General features: G+C 43.2%; 2 protein-coding genes across 2 annotated transcripts in view; one reads left to right on the forward strand and one right to left on the reverse strand.

Moving 5' to 3' along the window:
• CFAP43 (cilia and flagella associated protein 43) overlaps positions 1-13179 on the reverse strand; it is a 46496-nt gene extending 33317 nt beyond the window's left edge. Inside the window, exons 1-9 of the mRNA XM_082225227.1 lie at positions 12977-13179; positions 11440-11693; positions 9709-9805; positions 8350-8517; positions 6907-7057; positions 6536-6695; positions 5200-5250; positions 3289-3368; positions 1451-1582 (exon numbers count right to left, since the gene is read on the reverse strand). Of these exons, the coding sequence (XP_082081353.1) occupies positions 1451-1582; positions 3289-3368; positions 5200-5250; positions 6536-6695; positions 6907-7057; positions 8350-8517; positions 9709-9805; positions 11440-11693; positions 12977-13041 (1158 nt within the window). The 5' untranslated portion in view covers positions 13042-13179. The remainder of the gene's footprint in view (positions 1-1450; positions 1583-3288; positions 3369-5199; positions 5251-6535; positions 6696-6906; positions 7058-8349; positions 8518-9708; positions 9806-11439; positions 11694-12976) is intronic.
• Positions 13180-18177: 4998 nt separating this feature from the next.
• On the forward strand, positions 18178-27227 carry GSTO1 (glutathione S-transferase omega 1). Its single transcript, XM_082225001.1, has 6 exons — positions 18178-18334; positions 20559-20667; positions 21661-21883; positions 23163-23264; positions 24133-24239; positions 26769-27227. Exons 1-6 carry the CDS (start codon positions 18217-18219, stop codon positions 26920-26922), a joined length of 813 nt encoding a protein of 270 aa, XP_082081127.1. The 5' UTR covers positions 18178-18216; the 3' UTR covers positions 26923-27227.
• The last annotated feature ends 354 nt before the right edge of the window (positions 27228-27581 follow it).

The following is a 27581-nucleotide window of genomic DNA, read 5'->3' on the forward strand; positions in this document are numbered from 1 at the left end:
ACTGTATATGATTCAATTATTTTATGCATTTCCATAAAGGACTGAAAAACTGGCTGTCACACTAACAACTTGCTTTCTGTAGCAACCACATGCAATTTCATTGACATTTGACTACTTTTTTGATCCTGATTTACTGCTAATATGGCAGAGCACAATGAGGAAATGCTGGTAGCTATTTTCTAAGAAGAAGAAAGATAGGTGTAAAGTGCCCAGACTCTGAGATCTTTTTAAACAGCCCTTCTCCAGGTGCCCCTGCCAGGTGAAGTGTAAAAGATAAAGGACCCCTGAGAGTTAAGTCCAGTCTCAGAGGACTCTGGGGTTGCAGCGCTCATCTCGCTTTACAGGCTGAAGGAGTCGGCGTTTGTCCGCAGACAGTTTTTCCGGGTCATGCGGCCAGCATGACTAAGCCGCTTCTGGCGCAACGAAACACTGAAACCAGAGCAGCGCATGGAAACACCGTTTACCTTCCCGCTGGAGCGGTACCTATTTATCTACTTGCACTTTTTGCCGTGCTTTTGTACTGCTAGGTTGGCAGGAGCTGGTACCGAGCCACGGGAGCTCACCCCATCACGGGGATTCGAACCACCGACCTTCTGATTGGCAAGCCCAAGAGGCTCAGTGGTTTAGACCACAGCGCCACCCACGTCCCCAGGTGAAGTGTAGTGGGTGGCTATTAAAGGAAGGGACTTTTCAGTGGTGGACTGCCAATATGGTTGTGGAATGCTCAGCCCAGAGAGGCTCAATGGGTGCCCATGATGTTATATTCTCAGTGCCAGGCAAAGACATCTTACCTTTCCAGGGCTTTAATACAGGCTAACCTAAGCGTCACATTGAGGATTTGCCATCCTTCCAGGGGCCAAATGCCATGTGGATGTGACCAAAGTGAGCATAACCAACACATAAGCACACATACCCCATATATTAATCACAAATAAAGCACATGTATACATAAATAGACACACACACCCCGCCCACACCATAGATGCACACACACTCACTCAGTGGGAGAACGACATATTAGCAGAAAAGCACAGATACATTCAAGCAGGCAGAGAAAGATATACAGAGGTGAGCAGATAGGCAAGCAGGCATGCACACATATTCAAGCAAGCAGAGACACACATATACACACACTCAACCATGGGTTTCCCCCCAGCATTTTTGCTCCCAATTACAGAGCTGAAGTAAGGGGTTAAAAGTTTATTTTAGATATATGACTTAATCTTCTGAATTTCATACCTCAACCCTCATTTGCATGTTTAGGCAAAGATTAAAATCAGATGCAAAATCAGTATCCAGCACTATTCGATTATTTCCTACATGAGCTGCACTACTGTTGCGTACGATAGATCCCAAATTGTACTGATTATAGGCTCATTTTTTAAAATATCCCAAGTTAAGGTAGGAACCATTTATCAGCACCTTAGCAACTTTGCCTTTCACAATATACCTTTTCTGTTTCTACTAATAAGTAAAAGTAGTCAGGGGAGAAGATAAGATTTGTTATGGGCTCTTCCACTTCCAGACAGTCCTCCATCTGAAAACTGTTGCCTTTGATTTTATATAAACGCACAACGCCATCCTAGGCAAAAACAGACACACACCTTTAAAAGCATAATTAGCAAGACAGCATAGCAACCAACTAGGTGGAATTAAATAGGGACAGTGTTTTCCCAATCCTGTGTTTTCCCGATAATGTTTTCCTAATTATTATCTAAATAATACCCTCCCAACACACTATTAGTGAAAATGTACATGTATTTGCCCCTTATGGGAAAACAGCAACTTAGAGAGGGGCAATTTAAACTGGGATCATGGTGCAGGGAGAAAGATTAACCTCTTCCCTCTGTCAGTGCTCTAGCCCCAACCAAATTTGTTTGCCATCCTGTGGCTACTAAAAAAAAGGAAGTAATAATAATTAAGAGGTATTGGCCTGAATATAAGCCACACCCACAAATAAGCCACACCTTTAAAATTCAAGGTTTATTTGCGGGTGTGGCCCACCTCCCAGCACTATCGACTCCCGGCACTACCTTCCCCACTGGTGCCAAGGGTGGCTTGGGAGCGGCAGGTGGGCTGTGAGCTCCCAGGCTGCTTTCGGGGGGGGGGCACTTTGCGGGCGGCCTCCCCCTTCTTTACGGCAGCTCGCGCATCACTGCCCCACGCTCCCGGGCTGCTCTCTGGAGGAGGGAGCTGTGCTGCTTTGCCGGCGGCCTCTCCCCTTATTTCTGGCAGCTGGGGGAGGCTTGGGAGTGGCAGGTGGGCAGCGTGCCACTGCCCAGCACTCCTGGGCTGCTTCTTGGTATTGGGGGGGGGGGGGAGCCATGCGGTAAGGTTGCAAATATAAGCCGCATTTTAATTTTTCACGGCCCAAATTTGAGAAAAAAGTGTGGCTTATATTCGGGCCAATACAGTATATCCACTCACCATCTCCAATGCCTTATGTCTAGTTTGGCTCTTAGGACTTAGGTATAAGCAACAAGTTTCTGTGTTTACATTTGGTGCAACTCCAGGATGGCATATTATGGCAGCAGGTGGGTAATTAGCAGAAGGGTGTGGCTGATGCCTGTGAGTCGGTGTAGCATAGCAGCTAAGTGACTGAGCTACAGATCAAATTCCCTGATTTGAATATCATCTCCACCATGAGCTTACTATGTGACCTTAGGCAAATCTCTCTCTCTCACCCTATCACACATCCTTTGCTGTGGAATGCACATTTTTTCTTGCAGAAATAGCTATTTTTAGAGCTCCAAACAGGTCAGGACTAGGGGTGGCTGGGGGCTTTCACACTCTGACCCTCAATGTTGTTCCAGTCTGAATCCAGCCTGCACACCTGCAATTAGGTAAAGGTAAAGGGACCCCTGACCATTAGGTCCAGTCGTGACTGACTCTGGGGTTGCGCCGCTCATCTCGCTTTATTGGCCGAGGGAGCCGGTGTACAGTTTCCAGGTCATGTGGCCAGCATGATTAAGCCACTTCTGGCGAACCAGTTCAGTGCACGGAAATGCCATTTACCTTCCCGTCGGAGTGGTACCTATTTATCTTCTTGCACTTGACGTGCTTTCGAACTGCTAGGTTGGCGGGAGCAGGGACAGAGCAACGGGAGCTCACCCCGTCGCAGGGATTCGAACCGCCAATCTTCTGATCGGCAAGTCCTAGGCTCTGTGGTTTAACCCACAGCGCCACCCGCACACCTGCAATTAGCATAGGACTAAAGCTAACATTGGAGTTTGGCTGGCTGGCACTCACAATGAGGCTACAGTCCTCTACCAAAGGTGCCCTACATACATTTCCAGCTGTATAGAGTCCATCTTTATGAAGTGCCATGGCAAGCAGTCTGACGTTCTGAGCTTCCTTCTTATCTTGAGCTACAAAAGAATTAATAAAATAAAAGAGATTTTAAAAATTTATCACTTAAATTTCATAACTAATCTCCAAAGGCAGTATTGCCACTCAGTACTGTGGAATAATAAGGAACAGGGATGGATGGATTTTTCATCTGTTTCAGTTTTATATGTACTCACTCATAAGTCCATTCCAACCCATTTCTGCACCATTCTAAGGTTTTGTTTTAAGAACAATAATACAGTTTTTGGCTCAAAAAATGTATCAAAGGGCACATAAAATGTGTATCACAACATCTGAATAAAGACAAAACCCCAAGCCTAACTGCAATCTGAGCTGCATATTAGTCTGGGAAGTGCGAATCAGGCTGATTCATTTACATATACAGACCTTTCAAAATTCTTACTAGTCAAAAATTATATTTAATGCCAGGATACAGCCGCAAAGGCTTATTTATCTCCTTGTAGAGTGCCACTCTGTTGAAACAAGGATCATCACAAGTAAAGGATCCTGGATCATCACAAAATGAACCATGGTTATGTCACAGAGGCTATGAACCTTCTATAGCCACTTGGATTTGCACTTTTTGAAAATTGCACTGCCACATTTTTCCGTAGAAAAATATGTTTAGGATTCCAAGGCCTAGGACCTGGTCTGCCACAAAGGGATTATGGGCAATAATGAGCCCAGAGTAGAAAACATCACTGTGGCCTTCTTTTTGCAACTGGGGGTGAAGCCCTGAGTTAAGAAGATAAATAGGAGAAGGGCTGAAGCTTCTGCTCCCTTCAAAATAAAGCCAAAAATGCAGTTTCACTTTATCAAAAAACAACATAAAAAAGTAAAAGTTAACAGAGGGAGCAAAAGTGATTTAATCAAAGGTGATAATGCATCTCCCCTGTTCCACACCTGCCTGAAACCCGTCAGGATTTGGTCCCTTTGTGATTATTCAGCTTTATTCCTACTATTTTAATCCCTATTGTCCTTCTGATAAGACAAAAAAGTAAAAGGTAAAGGTACCCCTGCCCGTACGGGCCAGTCTTGCCAGACTCTAGGGTTGTGCGCTCATCTCACTCTAGAGGCCGGGAGCCAGCGCTGTCCGTAGACACTTCCGGGTCACGTGGCCAGCGTGACAAGCTGCATCTGGCGAGCCAGCGCAGCACACGGAACGCCGTTTACCTTCCCGCTGGTAAGCGGTCCCTATTTATCTACTTGCACCCAGGGTGCTTTCGAACTAGGTTGGCAGGCGCTGGGACCGAACGACGGGAGCGCACCCCGCCGCGGGGATTCGAACCGCCGACCATGCGATCGGCAAGTCCTAGGCGCTCAGGTTTTACCCACAGCGCCACCCACCAAACCAAAGGAGCGATGGAAGCATCAAAAGGCTCTAGTTCTTCCATCAGCATTTCCAATCCCTCCAAAACTATCTATCCCCCATCCTTCTTCTCTGGTAAAAGTGTGGCAAACACTCACTGTTATGGTGTAATCCTTGTTATGGTGTAATGCTTGTCTGCATGCACATATGCTTTCTTTATTACACAGAGTGAGAGAACCTCCTCTTCTTACAGTACTATTCTTTAGTATATCTGTTTTTCAGTGTACAAAATTTAGTACTTTGATAATGGATTATCATTCATAAAACTTTTGGAGGTGGAATTCGCATCTGGACAGCTCATTTTCATGGCCATCCAATTCTACTGCTGACACTGGAGAGTTTTCTGATGAAGTCACCAAATAAAACACCACCCCCTCATTTCAAATATGCCACTCTGATTAGCTGTTTCCTACCAGACAGCAACATACAATCCCCTTTGCAGATGCTTCCTGCAAAGTCAATTAGCATTAAAAAGTAAATACCTTCTGTTTTCATACTCTGTGATAACGATCGAAAAGTTGCCCTTTTTTTTGCTGGAAAGGAAACAAAGCTATGTCAGTTGCGGCCTACACAGTATATTGACAAGTGTGCTGGAGGACCAGACATGATATAGTTTAAAAGAAACAAAGGCTTCCTCATTACACCAACCTGCTTGTAGATTTTTATAGTGTAGAACCAGTATTTACTGGATTTGTAAAGCACCTACTGTAGTTTCAGAAGACTGCAATAATCACTTCTATGGGGTTTGGTTTGGGAACTGCATACCTTCATTCTAAGTAGTAATGTGTCACCTAGGCATACACACACATGGATATATGGGCAATTGACCATGTTTTGGCTTTCCTTCTTTCCCTGAAGATGGAAGGCATTTATGTGCTCTCACAAGAAATGTCTGTATTGTAATAATGTCCACAGCAGAATGAAATAACGATTGGGGTGGTTTAACGTGATGACATTAATTAAAAATGATAAATATGAAGATGAGGGGAGTTCAATGTGGCAGAATATTAGGAGCACTGGTCAAATAGTTTTAAGACCACCAGCTGTGAAGCTAGTGGATTCAATAAATCTATTGCATTTCAGTGGCCATAGGAGACCCACACCATTCCAATCAAAGATGGCTTCCATATTTTTAAAGCATGAATTGTATGATAGGGTCTAAGTTCACAGCAGCATTCAAAGGTCCACTCTTTAAACAGTCACCATTTAGAAGAAGAAATGGAATTTTTGTCTTTGGCACTAACATACTAATTTATAATAGTAGTTACAAAGTGGCTCAATTCTTGACGTGTGCAGGCTCCTGGAGCAGAGATTGCTGCTGTTCTGCTCTTCCTTCCTGCTGCTGCTATGTTGCAGCAAGATGAAGACATGGTTTGTCTTGTCATATTGCCTGAATCCAGGCATAAGCCATGTCTCCTCCAGATAAACACAAGATGTAAATGAAGAACAAACCTCCATTACAGCTCCTGGTTTGTCTGTAGCCAGACATTTCAATAATCCAGACTGTGATGACACATTCAGCCAAACCACTGTTTAACTCACAGCAGCACAGCAGTACAATGACTGAAGAAGGAGCAAAGGGGCCATTGTCTCTTCTTTGGTACCTTGTACTCGTGCTAAGCTGTTATTTGGCTTAGCAGTACCAGATCAGTGTGTGTAACCAGTGAATTGTCCAGGTACAGGTGCAGGTGCAGAAGAATTACACATAGTCTAAAACGTGGAGAGGCAGTTGCCCCTCTCATTCTATGAAAGGGACCCTGGTCATCCTAATGAATCAGAAAAGGCTGGGGACAATCTTTGATTTGAAACTGCACTAACCTTTAGCATCTGGGGAAAGCTTTTGATGGATAACTGTAGCCTTGAATGTGTCTGCACCAATTTTCAAACAATATCCTTCTTCACAGCCCATATACAGATCAGATATTTGAGTCCAGCAATGGGAAGTAGGGTGAACATAAGGTTGAATGTCATCTTTAGGCTTCAATAAAAAAACCCAAAACATTTCAGTTACTAAAACAAAAGTACTAAAAAATAAATTACTCATTCAGTGCTGACTGGCATTGATTGCAGTTATCTACTTTTCACAGGGAAAATTGCTGAGTGTTTTGTAAAAAGTTGTGCTGTCCTATATCAATGATATTTCAATAGATATCTTGACCACAAGTAGTTATATCCATAGCAGAACTCACCTTAAATGTTTCTGCTTCATCTCCTACCAAGCCAGCAATGGCTGAATTGGGCAGAATAGGGCCAAAGTAAGGATCATTGTCCATGGGATGGGAGAAGAAGCTGTTTTGCTCATCTGCTAAAGTTCCATCTTCAGCAGGAAGCCTAACTGACCTGAAGCAATGAGAAAAATGGCACAGAAGAAGCATATTTGGAAAATTCAAGCGGGACTGCAACAAACTGTTGAAGTCATGCTCCCCAGGATACCCCATTCAGCTTTTTCTTCTCCACCTCCAACAGCAATCTGTAGTCACTGTGCATGCTTAGTTCTCATTAGGCTATTTCAAGTTTCTTAAGACTCCCTTATTCCCCCCCCCCATATATTTTTTGTACTTCTGGGTTTCCCCCCAAGCCTGTTGATTAAGCTGTCATCTGTTCTTGCACACTCATCTACTTCTGTGCAGCGGCTGTTAGGGTATGTGTTCACATTTCTGCTTACTCCACATCCAATTATCTAATCAGACTGAAGCTGATTTAAGGAATAAAATAATAATAATACAGCAGTATTGGTCAAGAAACTACAAGACTAATATGCGGTGGCGGAGGGATCCTGTGGCCTCTGTACAGAGCTTGAGCAGTGCCATGCGTGCGCCGTCTGTACAGCGCACACGCCCCCGGGTGGTTTGCTGACAGCGCTGCTTGAGCGTTGTACGGACGGCGGTGGAGGGTGTAGCCGCGAGCGAAGGATCCTCTGCATGCGGCTGGGGCGGTGTGATGGTGGCAGGGTGAGCCCCCCACGGGGTGCCTTCTTGTCACCCCCTCAAAGGTGGCACCCAGGGTGCTCCGCCCTCCCCACTTCCTCCACCACTGCTAATATGGACTGTGGCTTATGTCATGTGAATGCAGCTTCAAAAATGAATAGACATTGGATACACAGTAAGCATAATGTGAACATATGCCTGAGGACTGGCACTCAATCCAAAGCATCACTAATAAAGTCCAGGGGGCATAGTCTGAAGGCACATGAAGCTGCCACCTTGTGGAAGCAAAGCAAGTCTGGGTCACTTCAGGGCTTGGATCGGTGACCGACTGGGAACCACATGTACACTGTGTTGGGTTCCATGATGGAAGACTGGGAGAGCGGGGGCAGGATATAAATGTAAGAAAACAAACAGAAAATGAGTTAATAATTGGAAAATTTCCTTTTAAAGACAAGGAACCACGAGGGCTATTCCATATTTCTAAAATACGTTTTTCTAAAATGCAAAGGACGGAACATGTTTATTTTGCCCAAGAGACATGAATTAGGCACCTGATATACGTAGCAACTCTTTAATCTGTAGACCCTCACCTGAAAGCATGCTTTACCATTCATCAGCTGCAAAAACGCTCTTTATCTAACACAAAAATTAATCTTAGTGTAAAATAAAAGTAACATTTGAAACATCTCTTTCTATTAACCTTACTTTGACTTCAAAATGTGCTCTTCATTATTCCGCTCAATGGTCCAAAGTGTAACAGAAGTCCCATTATATAAACACAACTGGTGCCAGCTCATGGGGTTAAAACTCATTGCGGTCACTTCTACTCCCATCTGTGACTGACTGCACAAAATAACTTTTTTGTTCCAGTCCCTAATCAAAAATGAAAGAACGCAAAAATATTAATTTTATTTTTTTGAATTTTTTTTTTGTAAATTTATATTCGGCCTCTCTATAACAGAAAACATAAAATCACACCATAGAACAAGAACCATAGAATCAGATAGAATGCCAGCAAAAGAGGATTAAGTGAAAACAATTAACAGTGCAATTATATGCATGTCTATTAGGAAGTACAGTGGTACCTTGGTTCTTGAACAGCTTGGCTCCCGAACTCTGCAAACCCGGAAGTAAGTGTTCCGGTTTGAGAACGTTTTCCAGAAGTCAAACTTCCAATGCGGCTTCTGCTTGAGTGCAGGAAGCTCCTGAAGTCAATCGGAAGCCGCACCTTGGTTTTCGAACTTCAGGAGCCGAACAGACTCCCGGAACAGATTAAGTTCGAGAAACAAGGTACCACTCTAAGCCTCAATGAGTTCAATGGGGCTTGCTCCCAAATAAGTAGGGATAGAATTGTAGCCTAAAATGACAAGAAAGTGACTAACCAATCCCCCAAATGCTTGCTGAAATTAATGTGCTTTACATGTCTTTCTAAAACCTCAAGTGACTGATATGCTACCTCAGACAACTTATTTCAGATGTAGGGGTGGTGGGGACTATGGAAGACTATGGAAACCAGCAGTATTTACTGATTGTGGAAAATGAGGTATCATTTGGAACTTTTTTCAAATGAATCTAACTTGTGCACAGTGAATTTAACTTGTGGTTTTCAGCAAAAGCGTGGTCACTTGAACAAAGTGTTTTGAAAGTCAGAGTACTTTTTAAGGCCATAGGCTCACTGCCTGCATCTGTTTGCATGAATGGATGTTTGTGAGTTTGTCTGTACAGGCAACTCCCCATGTGCATGGGGGTTGCATTCCAAGGCACCACGCATGTCAGCGGGACACATATAAGTCCATGCTGCCCCCTTGAGGCGCTAAAAATGGCACACATGTCAGCAGTTGCACATGTGCCAATCACGTGCAAATGGTGAGTTGCCTGTATTATGCAAAAATGAAGACATTCCTATTTCTGACAGGTGTTAAATTAGCTACAGACAGCAAAGGATCTATTAGTAAGTAATATGAATTATTAAGTAGCTAATATTATAATATAATATAATATAATATAATATAATATAATATAATATAATACAATATAAACAATTTATCCATATTGTAAGCTTACCATATTGTAAGAGAAAAGTCTGGGATTGAGGAGTAACTGGCCAGGTAAGGACCTGTATAACTGAATGCAAGCAAGGTGTAGTCCAGGCTGGCTTGTCCTAAAACATAAAATAGCATGGATTTAGTATCTCTGCAGCTTCATGTTGTCGTGCTATTTCCTATCATACCATACCATATCATAGGGCTTTCTCTTGCCAACATAGGAGGGTCTAATTTTCTTTCACTAGAGTGTTATAGTAAACACTATGTACAAATCTGTACAACCCTGGCGGTTTTGCTTAATTCATTTGAATAGATTGATATTATGAGTTGTGTGTGTGTGTGCGTGCCAGACCCCTCTAATCCTTGGATTTATCAAGTGTTAAAAGCTAGTCATGCCAAGATAGCTACCTGTTAAGGTGATGGGGACAAAGAGTCAGAGCATGGTGTTTGATTTCTGTTTGAATTGAAGGCTACAGCTATGGGAGACACAAGATCATTTCGGGGTGCCGTAAACCCCTCCATCGTAGGCTAAAGTAGTATGTGTAAATAAACCACATATCATAAAGACACCCTAGTCTCCACTGTGCCTCATTTCTGGAACCCCTGGAATCTCACCCTGCTTAGAGATTTGGGGGGGGGCATGAAACAATATGAATAAATTGAACTTTTCCAGCACTTAGTGTATTGAAAGTACCACCTTCCTTTGGGGCAAACAATTCACTGCAGGTGTAGAATCTCTAGAACAATATTATTTTTTATCAATCTTCAATAGTCAGGTTGCATATGTTCCTCTCTCTCCCTCTCTTTAATCAAATGTAACTGGTCTCCAACTTGCTCCATTTTTAATGAAATTATACATCACAAAACTAGTCTCTGCAGATCTCATATTGACTAGATTCGTGGGCTTTTTTGTATTTTATCTTGATCCCACTGCATGAATACCATGCAATAACATTCCAAGGTCTCTTTTATGCAGCCTTTCTTTTTTTGAGAGGCTGCACTTATTAATGCTTTTAAAGCCCCATGAAAAGGTTATTCTATGCAAGCTCAAGATCTGCACAATTTCTAAGGAATAGGCAACACACAAATGTAAATATTCATGTGCTACTTGGTTGATCTCTGAACATTTTAATACTATAAAATTATAAGCATCAAGTATAATATCATAACAGTATATGTATAATTTGCTACCACAGTATGCATTAGTAGTCTCCAAGTGGGATGAGAATGAGATAAATTCAGGGAATATATCAATTGCTACTAGTCATATGACCTTCAGGTTCCCACACTATTGCACTCATGTACAGCTTGCAGACTTCTCAGAGACATATCAATGGCCACTGTAATAAGAGAATGCTGTATTATATAGACCAGGGGTCAGCTTGGGCTGGATCGGTCCTGTGGAGATCCCTCCGTGGGCAGGATTGCATGTGTGCCTGTGATTTTTGGAGTCTGTGTGCACGCGCCCGTGGTTTTTGGCATCTGCACGCACGCAGACGTGGTTTCCAGCACCGTCAAAGCGAGTCCCCACGTCACACTGCGCTGGTTTAGCGCAGCGCGCAAGCAGGCAGCTCGGTTCGGGGGCCACTCATGGGCCAAACAACCTCCATGGCCTGCTTCTGGCCCATAGGCCTTAGGTTGCTGATCCCTGCTATAGACTGTTGGTCTGATCTAGCACAACTCTTATGCCTTCCCCACACCAAATTCTAAAAACCATTTCAAGATGGTTTCGATTAACCATCAGACCCACCTTTTAATTTGGCCTGTCTCTTTAGTCCTGGATAACTGTGGATGTGAATCACAGGTTTCAGTTGCCTGTCAGAATAAGCAATGACATTCTGGTTTGGGTTCACTGCAAAAGCTTCTACCTTTCCACTGTGACACCGCAAGATGGATCTCTCCAGTGTTTCAAGGTTAACAAATATTACGTAATTCCCACAAGGATAGCAGACAGTTCTTTTGGTGACAAAGCCAACATTCCTGTTGGTGAATCCTTGTACCCATCTTGAAGGGGTGGAGAAAGAAAGAAAGTTAGGATTATATGACATTTTAAAAGAAACAAAGAGTTTTGTTTTTTGCTAAATGGATAATGTGGCGTAAAACAAAGCTTCCACTGAGGAAAACCACTGTTGTTTGTGTTCACTAATTACATATACAACCTGCAACTAGAAAAAGATGTAACAGCACTTCCCCTCAGTTTAAATTGAATGAATGCAAATATAATTTATTTATGGTTCACCTACTGCAAACAAAAAGCTGCAGAATGGAAAATGCATCACAATATTTAAAGCGAAGAAAAACAGAAAGCAGTAATAGATTGTACAATATTTATAAATTTTGCAACTTACTTAGTAACTAAAAATATATATAGACCCCTCCAATAAGAACATAAACAAAGATTCTGAAAATAGTCCTGGAAAGGACTGTGAAATGAGGTGAATCAGAGTTTATCTAAATCTTCACTTTAAAAGAACATGGGACACAGAAACCACCTCTTTGTTATTACTCTGGCAATATCTTGTTATTTACAGGAGTGTTGCTATATCTGCCTTCATTCACTATACTGAATGAATGACAAGACAGATAGCTGGAATTACTTAGGACTTCAATAAATATATTTGCTTTGTTAGCATCAACATAATATCTTGAAGAATGAAAAGCAGATTACATACAGGGTGGAGGGAATGAAACCAGACTTCCTTTGTCGTTATCAATACTAACATTTAAAAATCACAGAATGTATTTTCACCTCTGGATTCAGATAGGGTAATAAAAGACTATCACACATTTGTTGGTGTCCCCCCCCCCCAAGGTCTAGCTAGCTTTCCTGCACCTACATTCCTGAAGAAAGGGACGTTAATGATGTGAAATCCAGAGGACTGACTAAAACTGAGGCACAAAGAAGTGTGCGCCACCCTGGGGGAAATAAAAGGCTTCGGGAAGGTGGGTGGGAAGCTTTGGGAGACAAGCTACGAGAGGGAAGGACGGGGTCTTACAGAGCAAATCCTCTGCATTATCGTCCGTTTAGGCATCAGCCCCATTGAGCTCAGCAGCACTCTCTTCCAAACAAGCGTGCATAGCGGCTTTCGCCAAGGTGGCGCCCGCAGACGCTTTGCACTGCAACTCCCATCAGCCCCAGCCAGCGCGTGCAAGTCCAAGGCGTCCGTCGGGCGCCACCTTAGCGAAGGCGGCCGTACGAAGAGGGGAGAGGCTTCCTTGAGGAAGGGGTTTTTCGGACACAAGAAACACCAGGCAAGTCCCCGTCCCGCGCTCGCTCCCCTTCGCACCTCACTTCGAGATCAGCTTTGTGAGCGGAGCCTGGGCGGCGGCCGCCCGACTTCCCGCCGTCCATGCCACCCTCAGCTTCGCCAGAGAGCTGCCCGGAGCAGTTTGTACCCGTCTCCTAGCAACACCCGGCCGCTCCTGCCATTGGCTAAGATGGGCTTTCCGTCGCTGATTCGTCCCGCCCCGCTTGCCGTTTCAGTTCTCGTGTTCCGAGCGTGACTGACTCCTTCCGCGCGCTGGGGTTATATCCAAAGCCAACCTCTAAGAAGTCTCATAGCTAGATGACGTAGTAGCGCTCTCTCTCTTCCTGCCCCTCATGGAGGTCGGCTCCCACGTTGTGGAATTTACTGCCCAGGAAACATGCATGAGATGAGACGACGGAACCGGGAACATTTTTTAAAAAACAAATTATTTTCATCTTTAAAATATTCAGGCTGCCCTCCTATACACAACTGAGAGTCAGTCCTTTCGAAACTTAAGTGGGACTGACCTCTGAGTAAATATGTCTAGCTCTAATCACGTTTTATTCAAATTGTGTTGATTGTCATGCTAGTATAATCAAGCGACAATAAAAATGACAGATGTTCTGGTGCTTAAAAAACAATAACATTCTGGGGGCATTTTCACAAGTGATGCTAATTATCTCAGTGAAGACCTTACTTGGAAAATAAATACAACCCAGGTGGTTAAGAAAGCTCAACAGAGGCTCCATCTCCTCAGAGTATTGCAGAAGAACGATGTCAATCAACATTTGATGATCTCCTACCGGTCAGCAATAGAATGTGACTTTTCATACTGCATCACGGTGTGGTACACTGGTTTGACATCATCTGATAGGAAGTGCCTACAGAGGGTGATGAATACATCACAAGATATTATGGGCTGTCCCGTGAATCCGCTGGATGAAATAGCGGAAGAACATTGCCTCAGGAGAGAGGAAAATTCTCAGGGATGATTCACATCCTGGCCGGCACTTTCTTGATCTCCTGCCGTCAGGCAGAAGATATAGAAGCTTGGTTACCAACAGGGTAAAGAACAGCTATCCATGGGCTGTTAGGCTGCTGAATGAAAAGATAACAACAGGGCAACTGACTTTCGGGTTTGTGTCAGTAAACGAGAGGAATTAAGACTAAGAGAGCTGAGTGGGGGGTGCTCGTGTAATTTCGCTGTATACAGGTTGTACAAGTGACAATAAAGTATTTCAATTTCAATAATAATGTCTTTTAGTTTGGAATTTTAAACTTCTGAATGTTCTAACATTGAATAGATAAGGGAAGAGAGCATTTAAAAGCAAACACTACAGACTAGGTCCCTTCCCCAAGACATGCTTAAATTGGTGGTGACATTATTTTCGTTGGTGTGCTAAATTAAGTTCAGTTGAAGGGTTGTTATTTTTTATTCCCAGAATCTAATTTGAGGTCGCCATATACTTTTGGGAGAGGAAAGGACAAATAAATCAAGCTCCTTTGAGACCAAATGCTTTCCAGTTCTACTATTTTAAACCTTCCTAGTTATACACCATGGGTAGGCAAACTAAGGCCCGAGGGCTGGATCTGGCCCAATCGCCTTCTAAATCTGGCCTGCTGATGGTCCAGGGATCAGCATGTTTTTACATGAGTAGAATGTGTCATTTTATCTAAAATGCATCTCTGGGTTATTTGTGGAGCCTGCCTGGTGTTTTTACATGAGGAAAATGTGTGCTTTTATTTAAAATGCATCTATGGGTTATTTGTGGGGCATAGGAATTCATTCATTCCCCCCCAATAAAATCCGGTCCCCCACAAGGTCTGAGGGACAATGGAACGGCCCCTTGCTAAAAAGGTTTGCTGACTCCTGTTATACACTCTTGATATTGTATTCCTTCCTTGTGAAACTCTAGTACGTAGATACATGGCAGAGCTTTTTGTTCTCTTTCTCTTGTTATCATGGATTGTGCCAGGCACGCTAAGGCATGTGTTGCTGGGAGGAGCTGGAACGCCTTTTGATTTATCACGCAAGTGCAGAGGTCTCTCCAATTTACCCTCCTTTTCATTTGCTGCTGTGACAGGCTATAGGATACATTTAAAATACATCCCCGACCCTAAGAATCCTGGGAAAGACAGTTTGCCCTTTAAAGTGCTACAATTTCCAGAACACAACAAATACAATTCACATGAGGTGGAGTTGCTTTAAATGTACTTTAACCATATGGTGTGTATGCAGCCAAACCAACAGAGCTGTAAGTAGCTCAGATAAGTCACACACTGGTAATAATGAGATTTAAAGTACATTTTAAGCACAAATTCATTCCCTCAAATAATTCTGGGCACTGTAGTTTATAAGGGTTTCTGGAACATGTAACCGAGGAGTAAACTACATTATCCAGAATTCCTTGAGGGCAAGAACGTGTTTTGAATGTGTTTTAAAGATATATTATTACTTTACACTTATTAGGACTGAGCCCTAGGATTTCATTATTAAATGTGCAGTAGTCTTGCAATACCAAGGAAGACGGTTTCTAAATTGTTAGAAACAGGTTAGATTTCCTTTGCAACCTAATTCACAAATTAAAACAAGAAAAGCCACATTTTTAAAACTGCTGAAAATCACATGGAATGCTGGAAGATAAGATAGCAAAAAGCAAAACAAGAATAATGCACAGCTAGGATGACTGTGCATAAAAATACAGTGGTACCTCGGGTTACATACACCTCAGGTTGCAGACTCTGCTAACCCAGAAATAGTACCTTGGGTTAAGAACTTTGCTTCAGGATGAGAACAGAAATCGTGCTCCGGCGGCGCAGCAGCAGCAGCAGGAGGCCCCATTAGCTAAAGTGGTGCTTCAGATTAAGAACAGTTTCAGGTTAAGAACGGACCTCCGGAACAAATTAAGTACAGTGGTGCCCTGCAAGACGAATGCCTCGCAAAACGAAAAACTCGCTAGACGAAAGAGTTTTGCGTTTTTGAGTTGCTTCACAAGACGAATTTCCCTATGGGCTTGCTTCGCAAGACGAAAAACGAAAACGTCTTGCAAGTTTGTTTCCTTTTTCTTAACACCGTTAATACAGTTGTGACTTGACTTCGAGGAGCAACTCATAGAACGCGGTGTGGTAGCCTTTTTTCAGGTTTTTGAAGACTTTGGTGATTTTTGAAGCTTTTCAAAAACTTCTTTTAAACTTTTTTTGGGGGGGTTGGATTTTGGGTTGGGGTGTTTGGAATTCAAGGACTTGGTGTTGGGGAGGGGTTTGCAAGAATCTGGAAGCTTGTGTGTTTTTTTCTGCATTTTTATGTTTTTCTGTGACCATTGGGCCACTCTGCTGTTTTTTTTATAAAAAAATCTGGATTTGAATTTCTGTGTGGTGGGTGGCTGGGGGAACAGTTGAGGAGGGGTTTGCAAGAATTTGGAAGCTTGTTTCCCCCCCCCTGCATTTTTATGATTTTCTGTGACCATTGGGCCACTCTGCTGTTTTTTTTAAAAAAATTCTGGATTTGAATTTCTGTGTGGTGGGTGGCTGGGGGAACAGTTGAGGAGGGGGTTCTTCAGCAAGAAGCAAAGAGTGGAAGAGGAACCTTCTTCGAGTTGTCCCCCAGAGTCTTAGAAAATATACTGTACACTTTGTTGATTTTTAAATGTTTTTCTGTCATGTTTAGAAACTTAATTTATTGTTCCTTCAATTTTTGAAATGCTCTTTACAGTATGTGTGTCTTTAAAGAGCACTTAATAAACTCTTGTTGTACCAAATTTGGGTTTGTTTGGACTTTTTTTGACCATAGGAACACATTAATTGAATTTCAATGCATTCCTATGGGATTTCGTGCTTCGCAAGACGAAAAATTCGCTAGACGAAAAAACTTGCGGAACGAATTAATTTCGTCTTGCGAGGCACCACTGTACTTAACCCGAGGTACCACTGTACAGAGTCACCATTGTTGTTGACGATTTGGCCACAGTGTTACAAGACTGTTTCTCAACTCTGGGTTACTAACTTTATAGGCTGATATTACAACAGGTAAAATTATCCTTTACATCTGGCCTCCCTGGTGGCAATCCTTTGGACTACTACTTCTCAGGAGGTATTAAAAGAACATGGTGAGCCCGATGTGCATGATTCAGTGTTTGCCTTTGCTATGCATGTATCACATGCATCCTTAGTATGTCAGGGACCTGTGGGCCCAGGAAGTACTCTGAGAAACTTTATTTTTGAACGAGTCACTCCATTTTTGTCCTTGTTTCAAACTCCTTGCAAGTCCAGCCTGCTCCTGCCGTGCTAGTTTTCTTCTTGTAGGGAGTTTTCAAAAAACAACCAACACAAACCACATAAAGAGCAGTCTGTGGGAAGAACCATGTGGCAGGAACAGCCCTGATATCCTGAGGTGCAAATTATTATTACTCCCATTTGGTTGCAGTGTATATGTACTTTCAGGGTGGAGTTGCTCTTTGCCCCAGTGCAGGGAACTTGAGTTGAAAATGTAAACCATTAGCTAAAGTGGTGTCTCAGATTACGAACAGTTTCAGGTTAAGAATGGACCTCCGGAACGAATTAAGTACGTAACCAGAGGTACCACTGTACACATAATGTCTCTGTTTTCAGTTCATAGAGTCCTTTCCACAGGTCAGTTACATTTGGTGTGAGACACAACTTGGGGTTTCAATGAATATTGGGGACGAGAATCAAGTACTCCACTTTGAGTGCCTTGGAGAAACGGTGGGCTATAAATGCATAAATGAATAAAAAATATTGATTTCAGTGTAAGTGGAGGTAGGACTTTAGCTGAAGCGCCTTTAGGCTGGAAACCTAAAGCTGCACTGCTATCCATATGCACTCAGTGTTATGTCCAGGGCCGGATTTAGGTTTGATGAGGCCCTCAGCTACTGGGGCCCTTTATATGTCCAGCTGTTCTTTGTCAACAACAAATTGTTGCTGGTTTTTTTGTTGTTGAATATATGCTATATGGTAATTTATGGACCTAACAGGTATCTAAAGCCATTTGACACCGCTGTTGTATGTAGGTTTTATTTTATTTGTTTTTTTATCTTATATTTTGGAAATGTACATCCAGTGGTTTTTTCCCTTTAATTTTTTTTTGGGGGGGCCTCAGGAGAGTGGGGCCCTAAGCTATACATAGCTTGTTTAGCTTATACGTAAATCCAGCACTGGTATGTCCAGGCGCTTTCAAGTGCCCAAGTTCTGAGACGGCTTCTATAACGGAATCGTCGCAGAATAACGAAGGGGGCGGAGTCGGTCGATCTTGGGATCAAGGGATGTGGGCGGAGACAGTCGGCCGACTCCGGGGAGGTTCCCTTTCTTCGGTGTCCATCACTTGCCTGCTGACTACACCAGGGAGAATGTCTGGGGAATTCGCTAGGAGCTTAGGAAAAGGTGAGAGGGTTTGCTTCTTTCCCACAGCATTGCATGCTCTCTGCTTGCCTGTGCCTGTCCTTGTGGGGAGGATCGGGCCGCCTCTTTTCCTTGTGGCGCCCCCCCCCGACGCCCACCAAATACTAAGTTTAGTGATTTTCCTCCATATTACGGCAAGGGAAGGAAGTGGTGAAATTTCCCCCTTCTCTGAGCCCGCTCGTTACCACCCCACCCGCTGATGTGTTTTAAAAATAAGAATAATAATAATAATGCAAAGCTGCGTTTATTTAACGCCACCCGATTTGCTGCGGCGCATTTGTTCAAGAGGCACGTATACGAAGAGAGAGCGGGGAGGATTTCCTGGGACTATTTTTGAAATTATAACGTTTCAAAATGGACTCTTTCCTTGAAACTCTGTGTAAAGCAAATCTCCGAAGCAGCTCGCCACGAACTTCGCTAAAAGCGACGTGCATTTTAAAAAATAAACGCTCCCCAAAACAGTTTGCATGGCGGCGTGTCACTCCTCTAGTTTCCTCATTTAATTAAAAAAAACACACACAACGGTCGTGAGCTCGCTCTCTCCTCTGAGCTACGTCTGGTGTGATACGCGCGTTGCTGTTTGTGCACAGTACTGCATGTGAAAAATAGGATTGGCGTTGATGACTTTAATTTGCCTCAGGTCACCTTCTCCACCTGCACTCTGGACAATTTGCACTGATAATTGTATTGGTAACATGACTATTTAATTTGCACACCTTTTAAAGGTCTGTTCAGGTGTTGGTGTAGCTTCCTAAACCTCTTGCCTAGCCGCTGCTGGTAATGAGCTAACTGAGGGTGCAGCGTAATACCAGAAGTGGGTTTTGTAGTAAGTAGCTACTTTCCCAGTTGGCAAATTCTCGATGCATATTTTGCTAGACCCAGAAGAGTCTGTTGTGATCTTCCGTGCTGTGACCCTACACCAGACCCCAATTCATTCATGGGACGCTTTTCAATTGGCACTGAAGGCAAGATGCTGATTAAATTGGTGAGGGCAGTGTTGTGCCACACACTTTTTCTCTTAATAAACCATGGGTCTTTATGGGGTAGATGCAGCTTGTTCTTGTAAGAAATACAACTGCAGAACAACTTGAACATTGTAGGAGTCTTTCAATGAGTGTTGATGATTTGTAGACCTGTTACTCCTATAAAGAAAGAGCACCCTGTTAAAATCATGAGATGGGGTTGTAAGAGCTCATGAAACCTCAAAAAGCAGCACTCTTGTGTCCTAGAACATGATAATTTAAAGGATATTGTTATGGGGCATGCCCTGACTGGAAATAAATACATGTCCATCTGAAACTCTGGTAGATGCAAACAGTATTGAAAATGGGATGGCATATAACTGCCCTGATGTCATCATGGCCACAGATCATCCTGAGTGAACTATAGTCTCTTTCCTTTAGCCCAAGTCCGTGAAGTACATCCTTGGTTTGGGGAAGAGCATAAACTTAAGTGTCTTTCCCACACAACCTTCCTTCCCGGCTTGTGACTTTGTGTCTGCCTACATGCCCAAGTCTAGCAAGGAAGTTATGTGTGTGTGTTTCTTTGCTGCATACACAGAGAGAGATGGATGTGTTGAGACATGTTGGGACGTTCATTTTGTTTCTTCCCGGCCCTGCAGTCATGCATGTATAGCGCTGAATGGGCCCCATAAGTCCATACCAGGTGAGGAAATGAGTACTGCAACGCTAGGCTTATGCTGCCAAATCTTTTGTTTTCGTTTTTTACAGCATATTCCTGCACATGTTTACAGGTATTCAGTGATAAATCCCATTGAGTTCAATGGGGCTTACTCTCAGATAAGTGGATATAGGACTGCAGGCTTAAGCTCCAAAAAGTGCAGAACAATTACAATGTACAAGCTGCTTACTTTGCAGCAATTCAGCTGAGTTCTGTGGAATTATTCTCACATCAGTAGCTTGGCATCCTCACACTCCTGTCACCATTTACTTTCCTCTGCTAATTCATCTGAATTAAGATGTGAATCACCAGTGTGAAAAAAGCCTTTGGAATGACTGCAGGGTTATGAAAACGGAGCATATCAAATACCAGAGGAATTTATTTTTTGGAAGGCTCCCCTTTTTTCTCTCTGCTTCTTTGTTCTCTCTGCCCTAAGTCATGGCCTGCTTATGGTTTCTGTTCAGAAAAGGCTATAATTTTTCTAGTTCTGACCAGAATGACCTGTGTAAGTCTCTTTGTATTCCAGGAAGTTCTGCTCCAGGGCCTGTGCCGGAGGGAGTGATCCGTCTTTACAGTATGCGCTACTGCCCTTTTGCACAGAGAACAAGGCTAGTCCTCAAAGCCAAAGGAATCAAGTAAGATTAGTCAATCAGTCATTTTACTTGTATGCCACCTTTCCAAAAACTAAAAACGTAACAAAAGTAGTTGTAAACAATAAATGAAACATCAAAAAGTACACAACCAAATAGAACAATTTCCACATAAATCAAAAATATACAGAAATTAACATTAATGACCACACCCAACAATTCCCCCAAACAATACTCCAGCCCCCAGATCAAATGAACCTTCTCTCTAATTTCACATAATTTTATTGTATTGTAATTGTTTTTAACCACCTTTGGGGCTGAAAACTGGCAGATGTTCACTGCATATCAAGCTTTATGGGACTTGCCTTCCAATTGACACAGGGTGTGTTTCTACACACCCATGCACTCCACCCAGAAAGTGTGCACCACAGCATGAGGCAGTGGAATGTGGAGATTCCCATTTTGACCCTGTGATGTTTTTGCATCCAACAAGAGGAGGAGGTGGAGCTGCCGAAAGAACCCTTTGATGAGTGCTAGAATGGAGTCCATGGTCTGGAGCAGGCATCAGCAAACTTTTTCAGCAGGGGGCTGGTCCACTGTCCCTCAGACCTTGGGGGGCGGACGGCGGACTATATTTTGAAGGGGGGAAAATGAATGAATTCCTATGCCCCACAAATAACCCAGAGATGCATTTTAAATAAAAGGACACATTCTACTCATGTAAAAACACGCTGCTTCCTGGACCATCTTCAGGCCGGATTTAGAAGGTGATTTGGGCCGGATCCGGCCTCCAGGCCTTAGTTTGCCTACCCATGGTCTGGATCAATCCCAGAGGCCAGTGGTTCCCCATTCGTCATCTAGACCCGTTGCCTTCTAGTTCCTAATGGTTAGAGGGCTGGATCTGGAGTTCTGTAACCATGTAGCCTATATGAAACAGAACCTTAGGTGATTTCAATAACATAGCAGAAGTTGACTCTAACTGTAACAGGCAAGTTGGCAAAATAACCTTGCTGTGTCTTTCCATGTCATACGTTTTAGTCATGAAATTGTCAATATCAACTTGAAAAACAAGCCAGACTGGTTTTTTGAGAAAAGCCCATTCGGATTGGTACCTGTGCTAGAGACCAGCAAGGGCCAGTTGATTTATGAGTCTCCAATCACTTGTGAGTATTTGGATGAAGCGTATCCAGAGAAGAAGCTGTATCCTGCAGATCCTTATGAGAAAGCTTATCAGAAGATGCTCTTGGAACAGTTCTCCAAGGTGTGTACAGAGGAGTAACGGGAAACTCATTTCAGTGTGTGGTATGAAAATAACACTTGATAAGGCATTGTTATGATTACAGACAATCTGCTAGGCAACACCACTGCCCTATTTTAAACATGTGTCTGAAAGCAAAAAGTGAGATCTGCAAAGAAAACATTTGTGGAAGAAAGACAGTGGTTTTAAAGTTACTGGACAATGTGACCTGATACTGGGTGTTAATAGGAACTGGTTGCTACAAAGAGTTTTAGTGTGTTGACATGCTGCTTATGGCATCCTGTACAAGATGACAGGGCCAGGCTGGTATAACTGAGAAAGTGGGATTTTGTAGAGTAGGGACAACAGAGGAAACACTGGTGAATGTGGAACATACAGACAGGGTAAGGTGGCTGCTATACGTTGTCCCAACATAGGACTAAAGTATAGAAGCAAAGCAGAACTGCTAATGTACTGTTTAGCTTTGCTTTTCCTTTGAGCTTACTTGGAATTCTGCATTAAACCAGGGTTAGTCTGGATGCTGAGTGGAAGGGGGGGGTGTTGATATCTGGTACAATCTTCTGGGTTGTTCCACATTCTCCTGCATTGAGAGATGCTTTCTGTGGGTTTATCTCCCTCGGTTTGTGTTTCCTCTTCTCCATCTTAAACCCATTCACTTCTATGACAACAAAATTCATTAGAATTTTTTTAATAAGACGTCTGAGGAACACATCCAAGCTCCTGTAGCATCACACAATGGAAAGTTGCCCTGTGTTAACTAAAATGGACACGTTTCTCTGTCTGTAGTATACAATTAAATGTGTGAGAGAGAAAGGTGTGCATCTCAATAGGTAACCAAATAGTTTAGAGGAGGAAAACAACTCGTTTAGGCATCTTTATAGCGGGGGGGGGGGGGGTGAGCTTGTGGCCCTCTTATTGGACTCTTAACACCCATCACATTGGCTGGAGCTGATAGGATTTGGAATCCAGTGACACCCGGATGTCCACAGGTTCCTCATTCCTGCTTCATACTAATGGAAAGATGGTGTGGAGTGTGGATGGATGTTCTACCAAGGTGAAAGGACTCCTCTACAGTTCAGAACAGTTGGCCAGCGGAAGCCATGCTGGGCTGCAACTTACACCCTCTTACTGACAGGGCTTTATGAGGAGGAGCTGTCTACTGCTGTAAATTTAGTCATGGTAGAATTACCTCTCGTTCTTAGCATGCATTTATGTTCCTTGAATTAAAATGCTAAGCACTTTTCTGCACCTTAGTAACATGGCAATCTCTGCTTTTCCTTAGCTAACTCCTCTGTGTCACAAGTATTTGCTGGCCGTCAGGAGTGGAGACAATGCCTCTGCAGTGAAGAATGAGCTCCGAGAAAGGCTTCTGAAACTTGAAGAGGTGAGAGTTGGGGGTGGGGGGCATTGCTCCAAGGAAAGCTATACATTAACTTGATTGTGAGGGAGAGAGGTTCCTCGTTTCCATTCCACACAAAAGGTCTCTTCGGTTTTCCAACTAAATTCAAGCATTATGTCCTTGGGCATAATTTTCCTGCTTGGCAGGGGGTTGGACTCGATGGCCCTTGTGGTCTCTTCCAACTCTATGATTCTATGATTCTATGATTCTACTCCATTACTAGGCTGAAGAGATCTGTTGAACCTGTGTTAGGGAACATATTGCTCTGTTCTCTGTATCTTATTTCCATAGCTGTACTTCATGCAATGAAAGTCTAATATTTTGATCCTCCGCATCCCACACAAGGGCTCATTGAAATTTGTGACTCTTCCACATACCGGTAATTTAGTTTTGGGATTACGTACTCTGAGCAGACTCTAGTGCTGCCCACTAGAGGGAGCCATGTTCATATCTTTATTGATGGATTTGTTTCTGTCTGACAAGAGGGATTTTCAAACAAATAACCAAAAGTGTTTCCAGACAGAGAGCTCCTAGGGCTTTCCAGTGGTTGCAGTTTTGCTTTCTGCTGAATCTGGAATTGCAGCCAAGAAGTTCTTAAAATCCAGCTGCACAACCCACTTTGGTCTGTGATCTATTGTGCAGTCTACCTGGGACCAGTACAGGTTAAAATCTCCACACATGTCTGCAACATAGGGCTAGAAGTTCTGAAACTACTGAGCTCTGTGTAACAAGGTCCTGTCTGCTATATATGCAGCCCCTTTCCCCTTCCTCACTCTAGATTTCAGTTTCTGCAAGTTCTCTTGGTATACTGTGCTTTTTATGTAGGAATGTCATGTGTCTCTTTCCCTTTTAGATTCTAGTAACCCGCAAGACTAAGTATTTCGGTGGGAACACTATTTCCATGATCGACTATCTGATCTGGCCTTGGTTTGAGCGTATGGAGCCCTATGAATTATATGAGTAAGCCCTTTGAAGCATTTGTACCTCTCACATTTGAGTACCATTCTCCAGCTACATTCCTTCCCTTGTCCCTTTCCCAATGGGCACTATTGATAGGGGAGAGTTACTGCCATTTGTTCTGGTTCATCTGTAATCTGCAAGGCAATGGGGTGTCTGGCGGAAGTGAAGTGGGTGCGGAAGAGGAGGAGAATCATTCTTCTCACTTGAAAATGCACATTTGACTCACTTGAATGTATGTTTCTGGAGTGATCCCTTCTGATCTATACTAGTATTTACTGGCAGATTCGGTTCTGTTCAATTTGAATTCAATCAAGACAATGGGTTTCTTTTCTCACTACAGATAATGGTCACACTTGGATGATCATTCCTCTGATTAATAAGTCCAAGGTATGAACAGCCCTTTTGGCTTTATGCACAGCCCCTTTGTTCTTCCCCATGCAAGCAAAGTCTTCTGTTAACCACAGCTTCCCAGTTCAGGGAGGAAAAAAACTAGTTAAGAGCTTCAGAACAAGTTTGGATACTAAATGTACTTCAGACCGTGGTTTAGAAACTTAACTTGTTCTAATGCTTTTAACTGTGGTTTCTCATTTTGTCCAAACTGAGAAACTGTAGTTAACAGAAAATTACCTGGTTGTGTTGGCTGTTGCTTCAAAGGGAAGAGTGAAGAAGCTAAATGCTTGGTCAAAAGGCTTGCTCATCTCTTGCCTTGTTAAGCTGAGATGTGATATATTTGGATCCCGTGAGTAATAATACCTGCATGTTTCACGAGGCTGATGAAGCTTCTACCACAATCTGTCAGGCTCTAGTGGCACCTTAATGGAGTTTTTGTTGTTGCTTTAACTGATGCAGCCGCTCCTGCACATATTTTTTTAAAAACCATTTTTTAATGTAACGTAACAGTTTAGGTAGTGCACAAGGAACTTGTGATTACTGTGGGAGGATTAAAATTCTCATTAGAAACATTGCCGAGGCTAAATGTTATCAAACTATGCCGCAAGGTGTCCAGAGGGTAATTAGAGGAGGATCAGACTCCTCTGATGATTTGCCTTTTCTCTGCTCTCCTTGAAGAGTCCAGGGTCAGGCTCGGTGCTCTGGGATTTCTCAGAAATTCCCTTTGTATTATACTTGTACAGTAAATCAGATAATAGGAGTTCAGGTTTTACTTTCTTTTCTTTGGCATAATGTCAGGTTTAGATCTGACTTCAAAGCCATCTCAGGTGCACGCAGTGTATAGGATTATCATCCTATGAAAGACATTTGTATACTTTTTCTTTTAAAAAATGGAATGATGAGTTGACTAGGGGCAGGATAGGAACATAGGGAGCTGTCTTATAGTGAGTCAGGCAGTTGGTCCATCTTAGAATTTCCTACACTTACTGGCAGTGGCTCTCAAATGATTTCAGACGGGGGTCTGTCCCAGTCCTACCTGGAGGTGCCAGGAGTTGAATACAGTGGTACCTCGGGTTACAGACGCTTCAGGTTACAGATGCTTCAGCTTAGACTCTGCTAACCGAGAAATAGTACCTCGGGTTAAGAACTTTGCTTCAGGATGAGAACAGAAATTGTGCAGCGGCACCAACGGGAGGCCCCATTAGCTAAAGTGGTACCTCGGGTTAAGAACGGTTTCAGGTTAAGAATGGACTTCCAGAACGAATCAAGTTCTTAACTCGAGGTAGCACTGTATTGGAGCACCTGCATGCAGAGCATCATCCGCTACCGCAAAGCTATGGCCCTTCTACTGGTAAGCTTGTGGAGCCACCTTCAGGTAGCAGGCTTTTTCCATTTCTAGGTTGTAGTCAGCTGCAGTATACATCCCATACCAGTTTGGCTCTGTAGCACACAACTAGGAAGGAGATGTGGGTGTTGTTTTTTTCTGAGCCACTCTGGAGAAGACGACTATGAATAGCTTCTAAGCTGTGCTGGCCAAATGGAACTTCCAGGTGCTGGGAGTAAACGGGACCCCTCCTTCATACCCTGATTGTGGGTATCCAGAATCCTCTGGCTGGCAAATGGAAGTAGAAACTTAATGTAGCATGGCTCTTGGTCCAGCAGTATAGTTCTTGCCATGGAAAGTGTGCTATTTCAGGCTGCATTGCCTGTGGGCTGATCTCTCGGCCAAATAGCTTGGAAAAACCCCTCTAATTCAAACTGTTGGGATCTGGAAGTGCTGAAACGACACACCTGATCTCCAAAACTAGAGCAGTGCAGCAGTGCCCCCTATCTATTTTGAAGCATCACATCATTTCTAAGGAAGCCAAGCATAATGGATGTCAAAAACCTCTCTCCTTCCAACAGAGCTAAATGCAGACAGCTTAGTAGTTTGGAAGCTGCCTTATACAGAAGTAGACCAACGATGCATTGAGCTTAATATCTACACTGTCTGGCAGCAGCTCTCTGGAGTTTCAGAAGTATGCCAGGGTTTGAATTTGGAACCTTCTGCATTCAAAACATGTGCTCTACCGGAGACCTTTTGCAGACAAACCACCATAGATGTAGGCTTCACAGTGACTTTTTTCATTTTCTCTGCAGCTGTTTGGACCACACACCAGAGCTAAAACACTGGGTTGAAGCCATGAGGCTGGATCCGGCTGTCAAGGCTACAGTAAACGACGCTCAGACATACAAAGGCTTCCTGGAGCTCTATCTGAAGAACAGCCACGAGGCCTGCGACTACGGCCTCTGAAAGTTAGTGGAGGGAAGCCTTTCCAATAGTTGGCAGTAGCTCCATCTTCCTTTTCCGTCACATGCAGAGCTGGTACCTGTGCTGCACTGTCACTATTGGTTATGGTTTCTGTGTTTGATGTACAGTAGGGATATGGCTGTGCCGAAGTGACAGGCCACCTGCAAAAAATAAGGCTTTCTTTTCCAAAAGGCTGATGTTCAGAATTTGCCTAACTTTGTTTGCCCACCAAAGTTGTAACGTCTTTTTCCTCAGGTAGGCATCTGTATTGGCTCTACCGCTGTTCTGAAATAAACACATTTTTAAAAATACAGGCGTTTCCTGTTAATTTTCCTTGCTGCTCCACAGGAGAGGTTATGTCTCTGGAGATGTTAGTGTGCAAGTAAGATATAATGCTGTGCATGCTAGGCTGAGCTTTGCTGTGCCTTTGAAAAGTTCAGGATGCACCCTAGGAAGCAAGCTATGTTGCTGTTGTTTTTATTTTAATCGTGGAAACAAAAAATTGATCATATAAAAAAATCCATACATTTCTCCCATACATAGGAAGCTGCTTATACAGGCAGACCACTGGTCTGTCAAGCTCAGAAATCTACACAGATTGGCAATGACTTTCTAGATGGGTCTTTCCCAGTCCTGCCTGGAATTGAACCTGGATCTTTTGG

This window comes from Podarcis vaucheri (genome assembly GCF_965113315.1).
Source record: "Podarcis vaucheri genome assembly, chromosome: 5".
In the NCBI taxonomy this organism is placed as follows: Eukaryota; Metazoa; Chordata; class Lepidosauria; order Squamata; family Lacertidae; genus Podarcis; species Podarcis vaucheri.

What these genes read in the sequence shown, in the direction of transcription:
- GSTO1 (XM_082225001.1), top strand. Translation starts at nt 18,217, where the DNA reads ATGTGGGCGGAGACAGTCGGCCGACTCCGGGGAGGTTCCCTTTCTTCG. An exon ending in TCTTGGAACAGTTCTCCAAG is followed by an intron (nt 21,884 to 23,162) that starts GTGTGTACAGAG and finishes GCTTTTCCTTAG; the next exon opens with CTAACTCCTCTGTGTCACAA. An exon ending in GGCTTCTGAAACTTGAAGAG is followed by an intron (nt 23,265 to 24,132) that starts GTGAGAGTTGGG and finishes TTTCCCTTTTAG; the next exon opens with ATTCTAGTAACCCGCAAGAC.